The sequence below is a fragment of the Rhea americana genome, unplaced genomic scaffold (assembly GCF_003343005.1).
Source record: "Rhea americana isolate MKP2758 unplaced genomic scaffold, rheAme1 scaffold_352, whole genome shotgun sequence".
In the NCBI taxonomy this organism is placed as follows: Eukaryota; Metazoa; Chordata; class Aves; order Rheiformes; family Rheidae; genus Rhea; species Rhea americana.
Window position 1 is genome coordinate 76,222 of NW_028186482.1, and position 17,451 is coordinate 93,672.

Sequence of the window (17,451 nt, forward strand, 5' to 3'; positions counted from 1 at the left end):
CACATCTATGCACACATACCTGGCAGATAGTGGAATTGACCAGTGGGCCAGGTAGGGTTAGAGGTGTTTCTATACCAGAATTCACTTAAACTGAGTTGTATCTTTTACTGCCTGTCTGTTTGTCAAGCCTATAGAATGGGGATGCATAGTGCTTATGCTATGTGTATGCCTTGAGGAGTTACATTACCTTATATATTACAGGCAGAGCTTACGCTAAAATTGCAGATTTTAATGACTAATCTGCTTTACATCTCTTAAGTAGCTTCTAAATGGTCCCTGATTAAACCCCTAAAGGCTTAATGACCCTTTAGGAAATTGACATCTTTCGAATGTCTCAATCTATCTTTGATTGCACTTTGGGATTGTTTTTTGGCTTGACTTGTTTGACTTCTGCAATATTTTTTTGCAAGAAAAAGTCTATAGGTCTTACAAACTACTCTAAACATATACCATGTTTGTATCTTATTACAGTGCAAATTACAAATGAAGCTTTCTTGTGTTACTTAGCTGTTTGCCTGCTGGAAGCATTTGCATTTTAATGGCCCACCAGATGTTGGCTGGAAGTACAGCATGCTTTGGCATAATCTTGATGTAAGGTTAGATGAAATTCTGAGCTCTATCAGAAGCCGTGTGGGGAGTAAATTACACTGTCAGAGCACTGGACCTCTCTAAACTTTTTAAGTGCTGTAGGTTTTTGATAAATATCAGTTGCTGGTCAGAGGTAGAATAGAATTATTCAAGGCCTGGAGGTTGAGGTTGTTCCTGATCCTTTTTGCTCATGTTCCCTTTCTGTAGGGCGGTTGTGCCAGTCCAACTTCTCATGTGCTGGAGCTGCAGCATTCCCTACTGTGGAGTCAGACCTGCTCTATAATGGGTACCCAAAGGAAGTAGAGGTTAGAGATAGGCTCTCGCTATGGAAGCCATTGGTGCTGCTGATACCTCTCCGTCTTGGGCTCACAGAAATCAATGAAGCCTATATTGAAACACTAAAGGTAGGGCATCTGGAGCTGAATTCCTGGTGTTTTCATGCCTAAAGACCATGCTGTGGATTAAGTCATTTCTGGAATCTGAGGGCAAAAATGCTCAGAAATAATTGTCCAGTTTTTCAAAAGAAAAATATGTTTAGAGACAATTCTTACTGGAGGTCTGGATGTGGGTTCCTGCAGGATTTAGCCATAAAAATGGAATTTTTATGAGGATCTTATCTCACAGCTAAATCTCAGTCCCTGTCTGTCTATAGATCCTATCAATCTGCTGAAGTGTTTGTTGAGCACAATTGCTGCACTGTGCTTGGTAGCAACTTGAACCCTAATGAATGTTGTGTTGCAAAATTGCTTGTGGCTTAAGGTTTGGAGCATGTGCTATAGATTGAGGATATAAGTTGGCTGATGATTGTGGTGGGGAATGAAAGAAGGTAGTAGAGTTTGAAATGTATAGACTCCATCCCTAAGACAGGATGCACATTATCTTGCTGTCAATCTCTCAGCTGAATGGGTAAGACAGCTCCAAATTCAGGCTAGGTAATTTGCCCTTTATTCAATAAACAGTGCATCAAGATACAGAAGCTAGATACAGACAGTTTCCTAAATGGTCATGCCTTTGTGAGAGGACATGCAACTTGGTGGCAAGTCCTAGTCCTGCTGAAATAGAGGGAATTTTGCCACTGACTGCAGCAGTTAGGACCTTCACAGAATCACAGAATCGGTAAGGTTGGAAGGGGCCTTTGGAGATCAGCTAGTCCAACCCCCTGCTCAAGCAGGGTCACCTACAGCGTGTTAGACAGGGTTGCATCCAGGCGGGCCTTGAATATCTCCAGAGAAGGAGACTCCACAACCTCTCTGTGCTAACTCCTGCAGTGCTCTGTCACTCTCACAGGAAAAAAATTCCTCCTCATATTCGGATGGAACTTCCTGTGGTTCAGTTTTTGCCCACTGCCTCTTGTCCTGTCACATGGGACAACTGAAAAGAGTTTGTCCTCATCCCCTTGACACCCTCCCTTCAAGGACTTACAGACATTGATAAGATCCCCCCCCCAGTCTTCTCTTCCCCAGGCTAAAGAGGCCCAGCTCTCACAGCTGTTCCTCACAGGGCAGATGCTCCAGCCCTCTGATCATCTTGGTAGCCCTATGCTGGATTCTCTCCAATAGTTCCATGTCTCTGTTGTACTGGGGAGCCCAGAACAGGACGCAGTACTCGAGATGAGGCCTCACCAGGGCTGAGTAGAGGGGCAGGATCACCTCCCTCGACCTGCTGGTGACACTCTGCCTAATGCACCCAAGGAGACCATTGGCTTTTGTGGCCACAAGGGCACATTGCTGGCTCATTGTCAACTTATTGTCCACCAGCACTCCCAGGTCCTTCTCTGCAAAGCTGGAACCTTGCCCACACTAAGTGCTGGAATAGTGTTATCTTCTCCATCTGGTCTACTTGTATGTTCCTGTCACCATTTTAAAGATGTTTCTGAGCTGCTTCCCTGACCCTTGAAGGCCCTGTGTTGCAGCCTTCAGCCTTTCTGGCAGAGCTTCTCTCTGGAAATGGCTGGTTTTTGCTGCTGGAGTTGCTGATTTTTGGTGTCTGAGTTTTTCCTTCCCACAGTATTTTTAGATGTTTGCTTTTGTTGCCACTTGCTGTCTCATTGTTTGTCAGCTGTGTTTTCTGTATTGCTTTTGCAGCACTGCTTCATGATGCCCCAGTCCCTGGGAGTGATCGGAGGGAAGCCAAACAGTGCTCACTACTTCATTGGCTACGTAGGTGAGTGCCCAGCCATCTCCACAGAGTACTGCAAAGAGCTTCCAATCATCTCTCCCCACACCTGTAGCTGGAAATGATCGTAGGGCACTACAGCTCTCCTGCTTAGTCTGTTGGGCATGCTGCAGAGTACCTCCTTCCTGCAGGAGCGGAAGGCTTCTGTGGGCTGAACCTCTTTGAAGAATCTGGGCAATGTAGTATGGGGCAACTGCCATAGTACAAGCCTTAAAACTTCTGCTGTATAACATTAAAACCTATCTGCAAAGATATCTGTATAGTGACCTCTTTTTAGATTTGGAGCTGACCTCCCTTCACAGGACCTTGGAGCTGTCCTTTAGTTGTTACCTTTCTGAAAACCTATGAACCTTTACCCTTTCTCTCCCCACCTTTCTGCCTTTTCTCTCCCTGTCTGAGACCACAAGCTGGTTGTGCTTCAGATTTCTGGGGCTGACTTTAGTATTCAAAGGACCCTACAAGGCTTGTGCAGGAACAGTAGTGAAACAGTCTGTGTACCTTGAGCCTGGAGTGTCCCTGTAGAGTGGGCACTGTGTTTCTGCTGACAGCTGGCTCTTTGCCTAGATGAGAAGCTCTTGGGGAAGTAGCTGAAAGCAAGTTGACCCTAGAACAGGGATTCTTGTGTAAGGACTCTACAGCTGTCTCTGTCATCACTCTTCCTCCTCGTATCTCAGCATTTGTTTCTCAGAAGAGCAACTTCTGGCATTATTCTTCCTGCTCATGTCTCCTTGCCTGTCTGTCCAGGTGAGGAGCTCATTTATCTGGATCCTCATACTACACAGCCTTCAGTGGAGCCCAACGAGAGCAGCTGTTTCCCTGATGAAAGCTTCCACTGCCAGCACCCTCCCTGCAGAATGAGTATTGCTGAGCTTGACCCTTCCATTGCGGTGGTGCGTTCCTGCTGCATGTTTTCGTGCTGGTTCTTGATCACCTGAAGTAATGTGGTGGTCCCGCAGTTTTACAGCCATCACTTTCCTCAGGGCAAAGGAAGGGATGACAGGTTGGGTACTCCACATACACACTGCGTTATGGGCAAGGATTGCCAGTGGGTTTCAGTAACAGTAACTTTGGTAAAGAAGCTCTTCTTGTAGGAAGCAGTCCAGTACAGCAAAATTCCCTTTGCATTTCAATTAAGTGGGCTTTGATTCCTTTTGAAGGACTGACCTGAATCCAGTTGGGCTGTTGAATTCCATGCGCTTTCTGTTTTCTGTTGAATCTGAGATGATTGCCTTTTGTTTCCAATGGACTGTTTTTATCCAAGATTCCTTCTGCCGGACAGCAGACTATTATACTGATGTTCCCAGCACTTGGATAGTCTGGCTACATTGAGTCTATGAGGAGTATTCAGGTTAGCAGAGCAGTATAATCTATGCTTTATAGGAAGGCAATTGCAGGTGGTGTAACTGCTTGCAGCCCTGCTCATGCTGCTTGGCATTAATATAAAGGCTTATGACAGAAATGATCAGTCTATAATCATACAAAGATAACATTTTCTTTTTTCCAGGGTTTTTTCTGCCACACAGAGGAGGACTTTAATGATTGGTGCCAGCAAATCAAAAAGGTTTGTGTTCAAGCATATCTCTGGGAAGGGAACACAGGTTATTATCTTATTTCCAAAATTTCACACAGAGAGCATGTTCTCTATAGCATGATCCCATTTTAAAGAATATAGAAATAGTATCTTAAAGCACCAGAAAAAATGTAGTTCTGAAATTCTGCTGCTGGTATGAATCAAATATTTGAGAAATGTTTTTTCAGCTGCATTGAAGTCCAACAGATATCTCCTCTTAGCCTCAGAACAACTTAAGTACAGAGGTTTTCATTCTCACAGCTCTGCTCTTTCTCCACAGCTGTCCCTGGTAAGAGGAGCATTGCCAATGTTTGAACTGGTAGAACGCCAGCCATCACATTTCTCCAATCCTGATGTTCTGAATCTCACACCAGGTAAGGCAACACAGGAAGGCAGAGCAAAGGATGACAAATTGACAATGAGCCAGCAATGTGCCCTTGTGGCCACAAAAGCCAATGGTCTCCTTGGGTGCATTAGGCAGAGTGTCACCAGCAGGTCGAGGGAGGTGATCCTGCCCCTCTACTCAGCCCTGGTGAGGCCTCATCTCGAGTACTGCGTCCTGTTCTGGGCTCCCCAGTACAACAGAGACATGGAACTATTGGAGAGAATCCAGCATAGGGCTACCAAGATGATCAGAGGGCTGGAGCATCTGCCCTGTGAGGAACAGCTGTGAGAGCTGGGCCTCTTTAGCCTGGGGAAGAGAAGACTGGGGGGGGGATCTTATCAATGTCTGTAAGTCCTTGAAGGGAGGGTGTCAAGGGGATGAGGACAAACTCTTTTCAGTTGTCCCATGTGACAGGACAAGAGGCAGTGGGCAAAAACTGAACCACAGGAAGTTCCATCCGAATATGAGGAGGAATTTTTTTCCTGTGAGAGTGACAGAGCACTGCAGGAGTTAGCACAGAGAGGTTGTGGAGTCTCCTTCTCTGGAGATATTCAAGGCCCACCTGGATGCAACCCCGTCTAACATGCTGTAGGTGACCCTGCTTGAGCAGGGGGTTGGACTAGCTGATCTCCAAAGGCCCCTTCCAACCTTACTGATTCTATGATTCTTTCATTTTCTGAAAATGAATGGAATTGCACAGTGACTTCTGGTTTGTTCCTGTTTGATTTGAATCTCTTAGGTCAGTTAATCTCGTTATTTGGCTTTGAACAGATCTCAGTATCTCAGGATTCTTTTCAAGTTGAGCTTGTGAATGGTGACTGGAAAAATAACTTCACAAGCTGTTACAGTAGTATGATTTCTAAAGGAATGTTTGGAGAAATTGTAAAAGTCCATTGGGAACGCTGAGAACCACTGAGCTTCTGAGTACTGGGAACGGTCAAAGATAGTTTTGGTCAAATTCAGTTCCAATGTAATGGATTCCTTCCTCTTGCATGTGCCACTACCAATGCCTAGCCCTGATGATGCAAAAAGGAACAAGTGCTGGGCAGTATCTCTTCGGTCAGGCTCAGTTTATCATGTTAATAATGGGCATGAACATTGCAGGAGATAGAGCCATTTATAGCTTCTGCTGAGAAGAGTGAGTATACATGGATAAACTTCCCCTATCACCAGGCATTGATTTGTGTCCTGCACTGTCCTTCCTTGCTGTCTCTCTCTATCTCCTTCTGTCTTAGCATGATCTTTCAAAGCCTTCCTTATCTCACTTTGTCCCTTCTTCCAAGAATATTCAATTCCCTTAAACAGTCTGTTGATCCTTGTCTGTATTAAATTATTTCTAATTGCTGCCTTTCTGCCCCCCCTTTTTAAAAATGTTTTTTATAATGGGCTCCTTGTTTTCTCTCCCCCCTGCTCTAGGTTGTAGGGCATCTCCCATCTATTATGGACGTTTTGTTTCTCTTACCATCCTGGCCTTCAATAGAGGGATTAATGATAGTTTCATTCTCATGAATATCCAGTCCCTTGTTCTTATTTTCCCCAGCTGGTGGGATACTTCACTATTTTACTTAGGTGAAGGGGGCAACTCCTCTGAGAGGCATCCCTGGAAGTTGCACTGCCAGCACCCAGTAGCACTACTGTTTGATCAGAAACAGGGACATTGGCATTTGTGCACATCATCGAAAGATTAAACAATTTGTTACAAAATGCGTGGAGGGGTTTGTAGTCTTGTGCTCCTCTGTCCCCAACAATCAACCATTGCAGTTTAGCTTTTGGCTGGCTGTTTGTTCTTACCAAATCTAGTGCATGCTTTCAAGAAATCTGAGCTAATGTAGGTTTCTTTACATCCCAGTCTTGCCCACATCCTTTCACCTGGTTTTCCCCTATGGTAAAGCTGCTTCCCCTGTAGGTGTGTGCTCCCCTTCACCATGGAGCTGGAAGGATGAATGTAAGGTGCAAATAGGTTCCCCTCCCTTGCAAAATGGAACGTACCAGTTGCTTTTGGGAGGGGACATGAGTGATAAAGATGAGCAGGAAAGGGAATAGGGTAGAGTGCGGCAAAACACTGCTCGAATGAGTGCACTATGATCAGTTCTTGAGGTAACTGGCAAAAGTCAAGGGCTTACTCTATTACTTTGTTTCAGCTGAGCGACAGCCTCTGGCAAGTTGTACAATTACTTTTGCTCCCTTCCCCAGTAATTTGGATCAAAAGCAACTATAGCAGAAAATGAGTCACACATTCTAGTACATGGAAAAACAAATGTTCTCGTATGACTTAACTGGGCTGTGAGTCTTAGCGGATATTAATCGACATCTGAGGAAGTTCTCCCATCTGAGCTTCTTCAGACAGAATTGTATTCTTCTAATACAGAGCTGCTGCACAGGAAGAATTGTACAAAGAACAGTCACAACAGAAATTTGCACTGCACTAGGGCTATGGCAGGATCTGTGAAACCTACTGTATCTATTGTACACTATATACCTCTTTCCAGTGCATTGTCTAGCTACTGACACGTCAGTTCTCACCCCTCTTCAGAGCCTTCGCTCAAGTGTGTCATGGTACCCCTTGCACATGCAGCCCTGTGATTCCAATCCTGCTATCATCTAGCTGCTGGAGTCACTATGATGCAAAGCAGTCAGTGTGTTCCATGGAGGTGGCGCTCTGTTTTTTTCTCTTGCAGACTCCTCCGATGCCGACAGATTGGAAAGGTTCTTTGACTCGGAAGATGAAGACTTTGAAATCTTATCCCTTTGAAAGCAAACAGGAAACTGACTGCAAATCTGTGTTATGTGCGGGGAGGAGGGGGGGAGGGAAGCTCCTTTGAGAGCCAGGGGCTACCAGTTTTCATAGGCGCTTGCTGCCATCCCTGCCTCTTGTCCATCCTGGCATTCTGTGCAGCTTCTGAATGGAGTGTATGTTGTCTGTGTTGGGGTGAAGGACCAAGTGGGTATTAGAGCCTTACTGGCTGGAGTCAGGACTTCTCAGCAATTGCTGGAAGTGGATGCAGTGGTGCCTAGGAATTCAAAGCCTATTTGTTACAAAAGCAGGTCAGTTGGCCTTTTGGGGGAGCAGCAGAAACCCTTAGAGTGCTAAATCCTTACATGGGGACTCCTCTGTGAAGCTTAAATAGAACCACCCCTCATTTAGCAGGTGAAATGTACACTTAATTCCTTTAGTGACTTAGTGGCCAACTTGAACTGCACCTAATGATGCAAATTAACAGTGGATGCACTGTGGAGGCAGACAACTATGGAGCCCTAAGAGTGTGGATGTCCCTGTTTCCTACAGTAAAATTCCTCATTATGCTTTGTGTAACAGCACTTCCTTGCAGGTGCAATACTCCTTTTCCACTCACATCCTATCAAAAGGCAGTTAGGATAATTTAAGAGATAAGTGACTAGCAATTCAATAAGCAAAAGGCTGTCCGGGAAAGTTTGGAGCAGATTTATCCAACTGGAGAGGAACATAATCTGAGTATAACAGCAGGAAGGAGGAGGAAGAAAAGAGAAAATGTATGTGTTCTTCCTCAGTGAGTTAATCTCTTAACAAATCATAAAATGTTATTAATTTCTACAGAAAGTATCTTCATGGAAGTTGCTTTGAGCAGAGAATGGGATTCCACAGCCATGGGAAAAAAAAAGAATAGTCCATAGAACGGAGAGGGCAGAATAGGACACCTGAGAATCTACCAGTCGTCAGATTACTTGTGCCTGTGCCAGGCAGGGAGTCTAGTGCATTAATTATGCTGGTACCAAAAAAGTGGGCTGTAAAATTCTCAAATTATCCTCTATGGTATGTTCAGCAGTTCCTCCAACTCCTCCTGTTAGACAGTCCCTTTCCAAATGACAAGAGGGCCTGAAGGTTAACTAGGCCTCATAGCTGCATTAGTACCTTTTCATTTTCTGTTCTGGAGATTTATCTTCCCCCAGAATATGTGCACAAACATACTCTAGGAACTAATCTGGAGAAATCCATTTCAAGTAATCATCCCAAAGAGGTCAGCAGAGATAGAATACTGTGAAAAGATCCAACATACTTCTATGGGAAATTTTAGCTACTTTAAGGTAACAGGTCTGCCTGTAGTCCGTATCTGCATAAACAGAATTCAGGTAAAGATTAGCTGAGGAAGAGAGTTATCTTAATGCAAACTAAACTGAAGTTAAACTGAGTTGCTGAAGTAGTTTCCTTAGTGCATGCTGCAGGCTGCATTCTGTTTACAAAGTTTTGTTTTGTACATCTAGGATCAGAACCTGCCAGTTGATGCTTTTGTGCCCAAAGGTGGTGACAACTGGCTACAAATGACCCATTTCTCTGTGACTGACCTACTGATGCTCTTAACTGTCCATATGCCATCCAAAAGCAAAGGTTTGAACTTGAAACCACAATGCTTCTGTCACTAAATTATTACTTGCTGCTTGGACTGCTTCTCTCCTTTCTTGTAGTTAGGGGAGGAGGTAGCAGAGAAGGTGGGGCTGTGCTCCATTCATCTGCTTTCACTTTATATCTGAATAAATGGATCTAAAATCTTTTATCTTGCCCAGTGTTCTTGCACATTAATCAAAGGTGGTGGGGAGTGGTATCTGGTAAACCTGCAGGGCAGTTTAGAATACTCTTAAAACAATTGCAGCTCAGCTATTTTTACCCTGTCAGGGCAATGAAGGCAGATGGGAGCAAAAGTTGAACTGTGTACAGTACCTTTATCTTTCCTTTGGTGCATCTGATAGAATCCAGGCTGGCTGCTTGAGACTGCAGTACAGAGCACTTTAACCAAAAGGCTGTAACCCCTCTGCTGCCATTAGCAGGTACTTTTTGTTGAGGCCTAGTCACCCTTGACACATCTCTCCCTCGTGAGTTGTATGAGCTGCTGTCAATTAGCATTCAAGCTAAGAAAGGATATACTTATTTCATGTTCATACTTTTATTGTGAAGTCTTCAGTGTAAGACTGGCTCAACTAGATAGGACTTACCTGTGTGTTAACGTGATACAGATAATAGAGCTAAACCTAGCTTACCTGCAATATCTTATACCTTTAACAGGTATTACTCTTGATGGTCAGGAACCTAAAGCTAAGATGAATTAAGTAACTTCTGACTCTTGTAGAACTGCTAGAATTGAAGCCAAGGGCCGTATCCAGTGTGTTTAAGGTGTTCCCTTCCTTCAAAAGTGTTCCTGCTATCACACAGATGCAGAGTGAAGGCAGGAGCTTACACCATTTCAGCTGATGTTTACATTAGCAATTACAGTTTTTAGGCATTTACCTTCCTCTTGCAACAGTGGATCAATACAGTCAGCCTCTCTAACTTAGAGCAGGCTTTAGTTTCTGCCTAGGCCAGCTTGGAGGGCAGTCCCATCCATATTGCTAGGATGGGAGAGCTAAGTATCCTGCAAGTAATTAGCTCTGTTGGTCATCTCCATAACAATATGCCTCACAATTGATTCTATTTATTTTTTCCAGTTTATTGCATTTTTATTAATGAAGACTTAAAAGAATTCTTAATGTAATCAGTCTCAAACTCACATCACCCTTTTAATTTTATAAATCAGAGCTTTATTGTAACAAACCAGGTTATCTTAGAAGCATCACTTACATTAAATAATCAGAATGGTACAGCATGAGAAAGTTAGCAAGATGCTCTTATTTGACAGCCTGTTTTGGGCAGTTTAAATTGCACTTTTAGTCCTTCTAGATGTCACTTCTAACTATTTCTCTGATCTTGGCTACATGAGTAACTTTATCATCTAAAGTCAGTTGGGTGGAACTCACCCTTTGAGCTAGTCTTGCTAGGAGCTAATATCTCTGTTTATTACTACTTATTTATTATTTTGTTCTTGCTAACAGCAGCTCAGTCCCTATCACTCTCATTGAACAACTGGGGAGCAGATATAGAGATTAATTCATCTCTCTTCCACTCATTCTGCAGTTTTAGCAAACGTAACTCTCTGGATTTAGTGCCTGAACCACTGCACTTTTATCTCCCATATATCCTTCTAGAAGAAGGATCATTTTCAAAAATACACTTTTGCTACTGTACAAAACATTTAAAATAATTTATTAGCAAGTCCTCTATAAACTGGTTTCAGCACAGGGGATACATTAAAGAGACAGAAGAATCAAAACCAGTATTTTTCTGAAACTTCACATACAAGAAAGCTGTTCCCCAGCTGTTGCTGCTATCCATGTCCCAGGAAGAGCTTTGGGCTTAGTACCCTTATCTGCACTATAGCACTGAGCACTGCTGAGAACAGAACAAGAGATCCTACCTGAGGTAGGGAGGTTTTCACAAGGAAACATATCATTTATAAGTACAGAAGAGACAATACAGAATGGAGAGGAGAATCAGATAAAAGCACAAGGATTCCAGCACCATATGGGATACAGAAGAATACAACTGATCTGCACTGTAGTTAGTGGGAGGTGATGCAGGGAAGTCATCCTACCATGGAAGATCCAGGAGGTCCCTTAGGTCTAGAAGATAATACTTTGTATCAAGTTTCATTTCCAGAGTTCTCCCAGAGGTTTATTCTGAATGTCCTTTATGGTTTCCTCTGCAACGGACTTAATTTCTCTGTGCAAGTCTTCTATGTTCTTTGAAGCATCCATTATCTGCTTCCAAGACAAAAAACATTAGAAACACATTCCTCATTTCTGGCACTAAATGAGAGGTCTAGCTTGCTCTTACTTCTGCTCCCCACTTTATTCAGTATTGTTAGTATTCATGAGAAATGATAGGAGCTGATTACACCTCTTGTGCACTATTTCTGCTGTAGAATTGGAAAACCTGTTTTATTTAGCAATAGACATCTAATAAGTCAATCTGGGGCCAAATGAAGTGAAACAAAGAAACTGCTGCTGTATGTAATTTTCTGACAGTCTTTGAGCTATGTGACGTAAAGTAATATACACACTCTTAATGCAGCACTGTAGTCCCACTGAAAGTTCAGGTTATTGATCCTTCAGTAGTTCTTAAGTGTAAACTCCACCTATGAATGTAGTAACCATTTTCCAGCTGTAATTTTTTTTTCTGGGGGGAGGAAAAGGGCGGGGTTCTTTTTAAATCCTGAAAGCTGAAGTCATTAAAGGTGGTAGTGCTATATAGTATTTTGGTATTCACTGACTGCAGCTCTCAGAACAAGATGATTTAAGCCTGACATTTAAGAACAGTAGTATTGCTACTACACGGTGAAGGGAACTTGGTTCACATATACCAAATCATTTTATGTACCTTCCTTCTCAGGCAACAGGCTGCTTTTCACCTCTACAGAAACCATGAGGCAATAAAAGAGCAGTCAAGCAGAGAGGCCTGCTATCAAAGTTAAATTCCAATGAGCTTGCATTTATCAGGAGAAATTCTAAAGAGTGATGGTTTTCACAATATCAGGTAAAATAATTTGACAACAAAACTTGTCTGGAATTGACAGCTATGAAGGGTAACATTTATTTCCATGGCTTTAACGTTATTTACGAGTGACCAAGGTGAAGGAAAGATTTAGTGAAAAGATTTAAAGAGGTGCAGATTTATCTATGACCTGTACAGTACTGGATCACACAGCACTGATGAGAAGTAGCAGCCTGTGAGGAGATGCTATAAATACACTTCATGATTAAATGGTAGCCTTTTCATTCACTGCAGCTTAACCAGTGACCCCAGCTTTGCTCTGTACTCATACAAAATCCTCAAGTAGATTGCTGATCTCTCGGTTTAGTTTTGTAATTGATAGTACTGAACTGTGTGTCACATCTTGGACCCAACAGTTCTGTCAATGTCTAATAGCTGTTATTCTTACCTGATATCAAAGGAAATAGCCAAGAACAGTAACTATACATTTACTGTATACTGAACCTGATTTTCTGTGCCTGTTTTCAGGACACTTTTTACCTATTTATTCTGTTCATCTCATAGTTTTCAGTTTGATTTTTTTTTAAACAGACATGAATGGGAATTCTTTTCAAGTAACGGATAGGAAATAAAATTCTTTTACGTTACAGAACCATGTTTACCTAAAGCAAACTGTGAAGAATTACATTTTTGCCTTATGCAGTGTGATTGTTTGGCAAATCGGTGTCCATCTCTAGCCTTCAGTGACTAGTAACTTAGCTATAACCTGGGGCAGGTACCCCCTGTTATGTCTGCGTAAGTGTACAAAGCAAACAGAAGATGCTTCCCGTATCTCACGGCTGAATATTGACAAGGCAATAGAAATGGTAAAAAAGGATGCCCAGGCTAGAGAAGCCTCAGTCCAGGTGATCTACACACAGGATAGATGGGAAATACTTCCTCTTCAGCGATAATTCTGCCAATTGAACAGACCTTTGCAAATAGCTCTTAGGGATGAACAAGAAGAAAAAGTGATGCAGGAATGTGGAAGAAAACATAACATAGTTGGAGAGACTTTTAGTGTATTTAGCCAGCAAATGCTGATGGAAGCTGGCCACGTAAGAAGGAAGGTGATTGTCAGTAAGGGAACCCCAAGCTACAGGAAGGCCCCCAAAACCTCTGAAGTTTCCAGAGTCCTTGGCAGATGCTCCAGGATTCCCAGGAAACCAACACAGGAAAGAGCAGATGTCTCACTGCTTTTTATCTAGGCTTGTCAGTTGGTCTTTAAGAAGGAAAACTATTTCCAGAAAGTTTTTGCGGGGGCGGGGGGGGGGGGGGGGGGCGGAAAGAGAGGAAGAGGAGGATGAGGGAACCTCTTCCCTCTAATAGGGCCCATCTAACACCACCCCTTTGGGGTTATTTCCTCACCTTCCAGTTTAATGTCTTGTCCTTCATCAGATGATAGAAGGACTGTAGAACTTTCTTTTGGAAGGAGCTGTTCTCATAACGTTCATTTCCAAAGTTCCCTCGTGCTGCTGCTTCCGCTGGGCTTAATTCAAGAAACAGAATCAAATCTGGCTTTGGTAGTCCAACATCAGGTTGTTTGCACCAGTCCAGGCAGAAGTTCTGTCTCAGTCAAAGGGAACCAAGTTTGAGGTTAAAGAAATAACTAAGAACAAAGGAAAGAAGCAAGGTTGCTAGAATGCAAGTTCAGGTGTGGAACAACCAGAAGAGATGCAGGCCAGTCCACTAAGCCAGCATAGACCTGCAAAGTGACAAACTGGGATATCTCCTTTTCATCTGAGGATTTAGTCCTAATAATTTTGAGGGATAGGTACAGAGCACCTATGAAAATCTATCATATTCACTGAAGTCAAGGACCCCAGGAGGAAGCTGAGGAAGTTGAGTTTGCTCAGCATGGAGAAGCGAAGCTCAGGGGATCTTATTGCTGTGTACAATGACCCAACAGGAGGCTGTGGAGATGTCTTCTGACTTGTCTCAGAGGTGAACAGAAACAGGATGAGAAACAATGGGCACACAGGAGTACATGAGAAATTCTGACTAAGTAAGGATTCCCTCTCTCCCCCACAATGAGGGTAAGCAAACACTGGACAAGAGGCCCAAAGAGGTCACATATCTCTATACCTGGAGATATTCAAACCTTGACTGGACATGGCCCCAAGCAGCTTGTTCTATGTTGGGCTTTCTCTGACCAGGAGGTTGGACTAGACAACCTCTAGGAGTCCCTTCTGATATATGTGGTTCTATGATTCTTTGTGAATTTATGGGCTAGCAGCTAATTCTCAAATTGCATCCTATTTGCCAAAGCAAGCATGGAGAACTTCAAGTAAGTCTACCTCTACCTAATCATTCTCCAGAGCCAAATAAGCCCACTTCTTAACAGCCAGAAGCCCATCCAGATTTGCAAAAAGTAATTTGTTTAACCTAATGAATCTCTTTTTCTTGGGAAGGGGGCTGGACAGAGGAAAGCAGGCTATGGCAATACCTACACTGAACCTTCGATCTGTTTCAGTTCTTAGCTCCCCACAGAAAGCACCTGGGCCATGGAAGTCAACTTTTACGCTAGGCCTCAAACTTGAGCTGTTTCCTAAATACAGGGAGGCAATGACTGCTCTTTCCCACTCACCTGCTTCGCACTTGTGAAGGCCACTCCAGAAAAGGCATATCTGTCTACCACAAGTGTGATTCCTTGATGTAATTTGTCTTTCATTAATGGCCTGAAAAACCACAAGTGAGGAGAAAAAAAAGTTACACTCCATTGTAGATATATGAAAGGAGCTCATCTAAAAGACAACTCATCAAGTTGGCACTTCTAACATACTTCATCATTAACAGTGATCATTAGCCATGTCAGGTTACACAGTAATTCATCAGTCAGTTGAAGCAATTCTTCTCCTTTAAGCTCCACCACCTACTTTTTCCTTTAAAGCTCCCTTCCCTGAATCAAAGGTGCAATATGCCTTTTAGCCCAAACAGAATGCACAGGACTACTTTCACTGGCAAGAGGTGCAGCTGGTGATCATCACAGAAAAGGTGCTATTTTTTATTCTGTCTTCTCACAGATATTAGGCAAATACCCTTTCAAGACACTCAGGTTCAGGATGAACCAAAGCAGGGCACTGCTCAATCCAGGTACCTAATTTACAGATGGGCTCACAAGCTAAAATCAGAAAGAAATAGTCCTCCTCTTTATGTGGTACAGTAAATTTGTGATACACTGCTTCTGTCAGAGAAGTATCCTTTATCTACCACAAGATAATTTCTTACTACAACTCACTCACCTGCCTTATGTGTTCCCCATTTGCTTGGCACTGCCACTACAGCAAAATGAGCAAAGCTTTTTTAAAAGTGAAGAAAACACTTTGCAATGCAACTTCCTAGGCACAAACAACAGCTGCCACCAATGTCACTAACTACATATGTGAAAACTCAATTTGGCTAAAGCTCTTAAAGATATTATCAGCACCTCCCAAGCTGGAACAGCAGTACATTGTACTGAAGTCTGTACCCAGCCTCACCAATGCTCAAGTCTGCCCCTTCCTCTTGCACGCCCAGAAGGTTGCTGCTAATCCCAGGTGGATACAGAGGGTGCATGATTAAAGGCATCATTTTCTTTAACCAAGAGTATTTAGGGAAGCTTTGTGATCAGGAGCATATCCAATGAACTTGACTCCTCCATTCATATGGCAAAGGTGGCCATTTACAGCTGAATACAGCATGTAACAAGAAGGGAAGAAGTTTGAGCATATTTCTGGATCCACACCACAATTCCTTAACCATTCCATCACTTATAAAAACTTAAGAAAGTGAGGAGAAAGACAGTATATTCACAGCCTAGGCTGGATCTCAGCTCTTCAAGTCTCCAATCTAATAGGCACAGAAATCAAAAATAGTGGACCTCATGATTTCAGAAAACAAACTGTAAGATTTGATCTAAAAATAACAATTGGAAAGCTGTGAGAGGTCCTTAGTCCTCAAGACATGAGAAAAGCCACTTTGCTTCTAGCCATATCCTTCTTGCTAAATACAACCATACTCCTCCACACTGAGTGAATACTAAAACCCTCAGACTCAAAACCATGCATTTCTCTTTTACAACTTCACAGAGATTATCTTTACACGTGTTCCCAGCGGTTAGCTGAGAAAAGCAGATGAACTGTGTGATCTTCCAGGTTCTTCTCCTTCTCTAGGTACGAGCTGATCAGCCGCCCGATCTCGGTTGTTCTCTCTGCAATAAAGAGGGCAGAAAAAGAGCTGACACCACCCCATTCCCAAGCAGCTCTCCCACAGAAGTGACTGCCTGAGGCTCCCCAGATAGCGCTCCCCACACCTCTGCGCTCTCCTCCCACCCCACTTCCCGCCGCCTAGGAGAGTGGCGGGAGACCGCGAGGACCAGCCACGGACGCCGGGGCAGCATAGACCCGTTCCCTGGGACCCCTGTACCTGGGAAACACAGTAGGTCGGCACGGTGGCCGGTGGCCCGCAGCGCCTCCACCAGCCGGCGGCCCTGCGTACTCTTGCCAGCCCGATCCACCCCCTCCAGCACGATAAGCGCCCCACGCCGTCCCGCCATAACGCCTGCCGCCGAGCCTGCCCGCCCCGCCCTTCCGGCCGCCTCCGACCAATCACAGGGCGAGCAACACGCCGCGCCGCCGCTGGTGCCACTCTAGGCGGCGGGGCGACACAGAGGTAGAGGAGACATCTGGGGAAAGGAGAAACATTTCCATAGCGAAAAAGAACTCGTGAAAGGCAGGGAGGAAAGGGGACAGGGGAACGATGGGAGAAAAGTCGTAAAGGAGTCTCGGCAGGAGCAGTGCTGTTCGCTTATGGTTTGGAAAAAAATAATAAAGGAATAATACAGGTCTGGTGTATGTTAATGAAACTAAGTTCAATAAAGCAGTACCATCTTCAGAAACTGCAGGCGGACACCGAGTGACTGGGTAAGGAAATATCAAATGACATTTATTATAGATACATGAAAAGAAACATGCTGCAGAGAGAAAAAAAAAGAATATAACATCAGACTCTGAAATGACTTACTACTTAGGAATAAGATTTCATTGTCATTGTTGCCATTGGCGCCATCAGTGCTAAGCAGCAGTCAAAAAAATCAAGTAGATCTGGTGTGGTTCTAGTCCCACTTGGAAAACAATATAGCAGCCCTGGAGAAAGAAACAGGTGGAATGGCAACAACAGCGACAAGAGGAATGCTTCTGTGGGTAATAACCATGCAGGCTGGAGCCCTTTCAGCCTCGTGAGGACCTAACTGGCAGGAGATACAAAAAGAAATCTACACAATGAGTCCTGCAGAGCAGAGTAACACTTCACCGCATCTTCTCATACAAGAACTGACAGATATCACATGAAAGGAAGAAGTGGTGGGTATGAAATGCCAAG

The 17,451-nt window shown here is 43.6% G+C and overlaps 2 protein-coding genes across 3 annotated transcripts in view; one reads left to right on the forward strand and one right to left on the reverse strand.

Annotated features, from left to right (window-relative positions):
* ATG4B (autophagy related 4B cysteine peptidase) overlaps positions 1 to 9,245 on the forward strand; it is a 26,350-nt gene extending 17,105 nt beyond the window's left edge. For both annotated transcript variants that reach the window (XM_085311956.1, XM_085311955.1), the window contains exons 8-13: positions 796 to 992; positions 2,673 to 2,751; positions 3,508 to 3,653; positions 4,268 to 4,324; positions 4,614 to 4,707; positions 7,397 to 9,245. In XM_085311956.1, the coding sequence (XP_085168082.1) occupies positions 796 to 992; positions 2,673 to 2,751; positions 3,508 to 3,653; positions 4,268 to 4,324; positions 4,614 to 4,707; positions 7,397 to 7,470 (647 nt within the window). In that variant the 3' untranslated portion in view covers positions 7,471 to 9,245. The remainder of the gene's footprint in view (positions 1 to 795; positions 993 to 2,672; positions 2,752 to 3,507; positions 3,654 to 4,267; positions 4,325 to 4,613; positions 4,708 to 7,396) is intronic.
* Positions 9,246 to 10,750: 1,505 nt separating this feature from the next.
* Positions 10,751 to 16,675, reverse strand: DTYMK (deoxythymidylate kinase). Its single transcript, XM_085311963.1, has 5 exons — positions 16,498 to 16,675; positions 16,174 to 16,282; positions 14,681 to 14,771; positions 13,462 to 13,659; positions 10,751 to 11,321 (listed from the first exon to the last, which is right to left on the reverse strand). The coding sequence occupies exons 1-5, from the start codon at positions 16,625 to 16,627 to the stop codon at positions 11,211 to 11,213; spliced, it is 639 nt and encodes a 212-aa protein (XP_085168089.1). The 5' UTR covers positions 16,628 to 16,675; the 3' UTR covers positions 10,751 to 11,210.
* Positions 16,676 to 17,451: the final 776 nt, after the last annotated feature.

Bases quoted from the DNA above. Each gene is read 5' to 3' on its own strand.
- DTYMK (XM_085311963.1), bottom strand. From the start codon at position 16,627: ATGGCGGGACGGCGTGGGGCGCTTATCGTGCTGGAGGGGGTGGATCGG. The intron at 16,283-16,497 runs GTACAGGGGTCC...TCTTTATTGCAG, and splicing joins CGACCTACTGTGTTTCCCAG to AGAGAACAACCGAGATCGGG. The intron at 14,772-16,173 runs GTAAAGATAATC...GTGGTTTTTCAG, and splicing joins GCTAACCGCTGGGAACACGT to GCCATTAATGAAAGACAAAT.